At 53.3% G+C, this 793-nt stretch overlaps 1 protein-coding gene across 1 annotated transcript in view; it reads right to left on the bottom strand.

The window, feature by feature from the left end:
* Window positions 1-411: 411 nt before the first annotated feature.
* The window catches only part of HAGH (hydroxyacylglutathione hydrolase), a 5,302-nt gene continuing 4,920 nt past the window's right edge, over window positions 412-793 (bottom strand). Inside the window, exon 8 of the mRNA XM_010135206.1 lies at window positions 412-633. Within this exon, the coding sequence (XP_010133508.1) occupies window positions 534-633 (100 nt within the window). The 3' untranslated portion in view covers window positions 412-533. The remainder of the gene's footprint in view (window positions 634-793) is intronic.

Genomic DNA, 793 nt, shown 5'->3' with positions numbered 1-793 from the left:
CAGAGCCTGCCAACCACCAAGCAAGCGCTGAACTGGCAGTGGCAGAGCCAGTCTGTCACCGAGAACTGGTTTAGCGGAGCCAGAAGCGACAGACGCAGGTAGCAGCACGGGAGAAAAGTTCACATCTGCAGCTGGCAGCGCAGTTCCTGCGTTTTGCTGTTTCTGCGTTAAACGAAATCATCTCGGGCCCCCGACCCACCGTCTGCACCTGCAATGGGCTCCCACAAAACCAACAGGACCTCAAGGTTTGACCCTTTCCCACCCCAGGCTCTGAGCCACGTGTAAAACGACCTGCATGCGACACACAGGACAGTTCGAGAGCCGGCAATAGAAGCATAAATATTCTTCATCCTCATATAAATATGCTGTAGAACATCTCAACAAGGGCAAAGTGCTTTTTTTTTTTTTCTCCTTAATTAAAACAAAATAAACCCCTAAATATGACTGCCAACCACAACAGAAGGTTCAACTCCTAAAACATCTGAGTAGTCTAAACTACACTTAAACGGAGGTTAAAGTGCCCCAGGCAGTGCTCAGTCCTTCGGGACGCGGAAGTTGTCCTTCTCTTTGCGGATGGCCCCCATGGTTCGGATGGGGTCGGTCTCCCCAGCGTGCTGCTGGACCGTCTTCTCCCTGCCGGGAGGGAACACCCGGGACAGTGAACGCAAAGAGCGCGGGGTCAGATCTCGTGTACGACGTCACTACTACCGCCACTCGCCTGCTCCCAGGGGGAATGCTCGAAGATCAAAGGCTCGGGGCTTTGGCACGGGCTTATCAGCTCCCCTGGTTTAAC

The sequence above is a fragment of the Buceros rhinoceros genome, unplaced genomic scaffold (genome assembly GCF_000710305.1).
Source record: "Buceros rhinoceros silvestris isolate BGI_N320 unplaced genomic scaffold, ASM71030v1 scaffold27664, whole genome shotgun sequence".
Classification (NCBI taxonomy): Eukaryota; Metazoa; Chordata; class Aves; order Bucerotiformes; family Bucerotidae; genus Buceros; species Buceros rhinoceros.
Note: the sequence above shows the minus strand (reverse complement) of the source record. Positions and strands in the feature narration are given on the sequence as shown.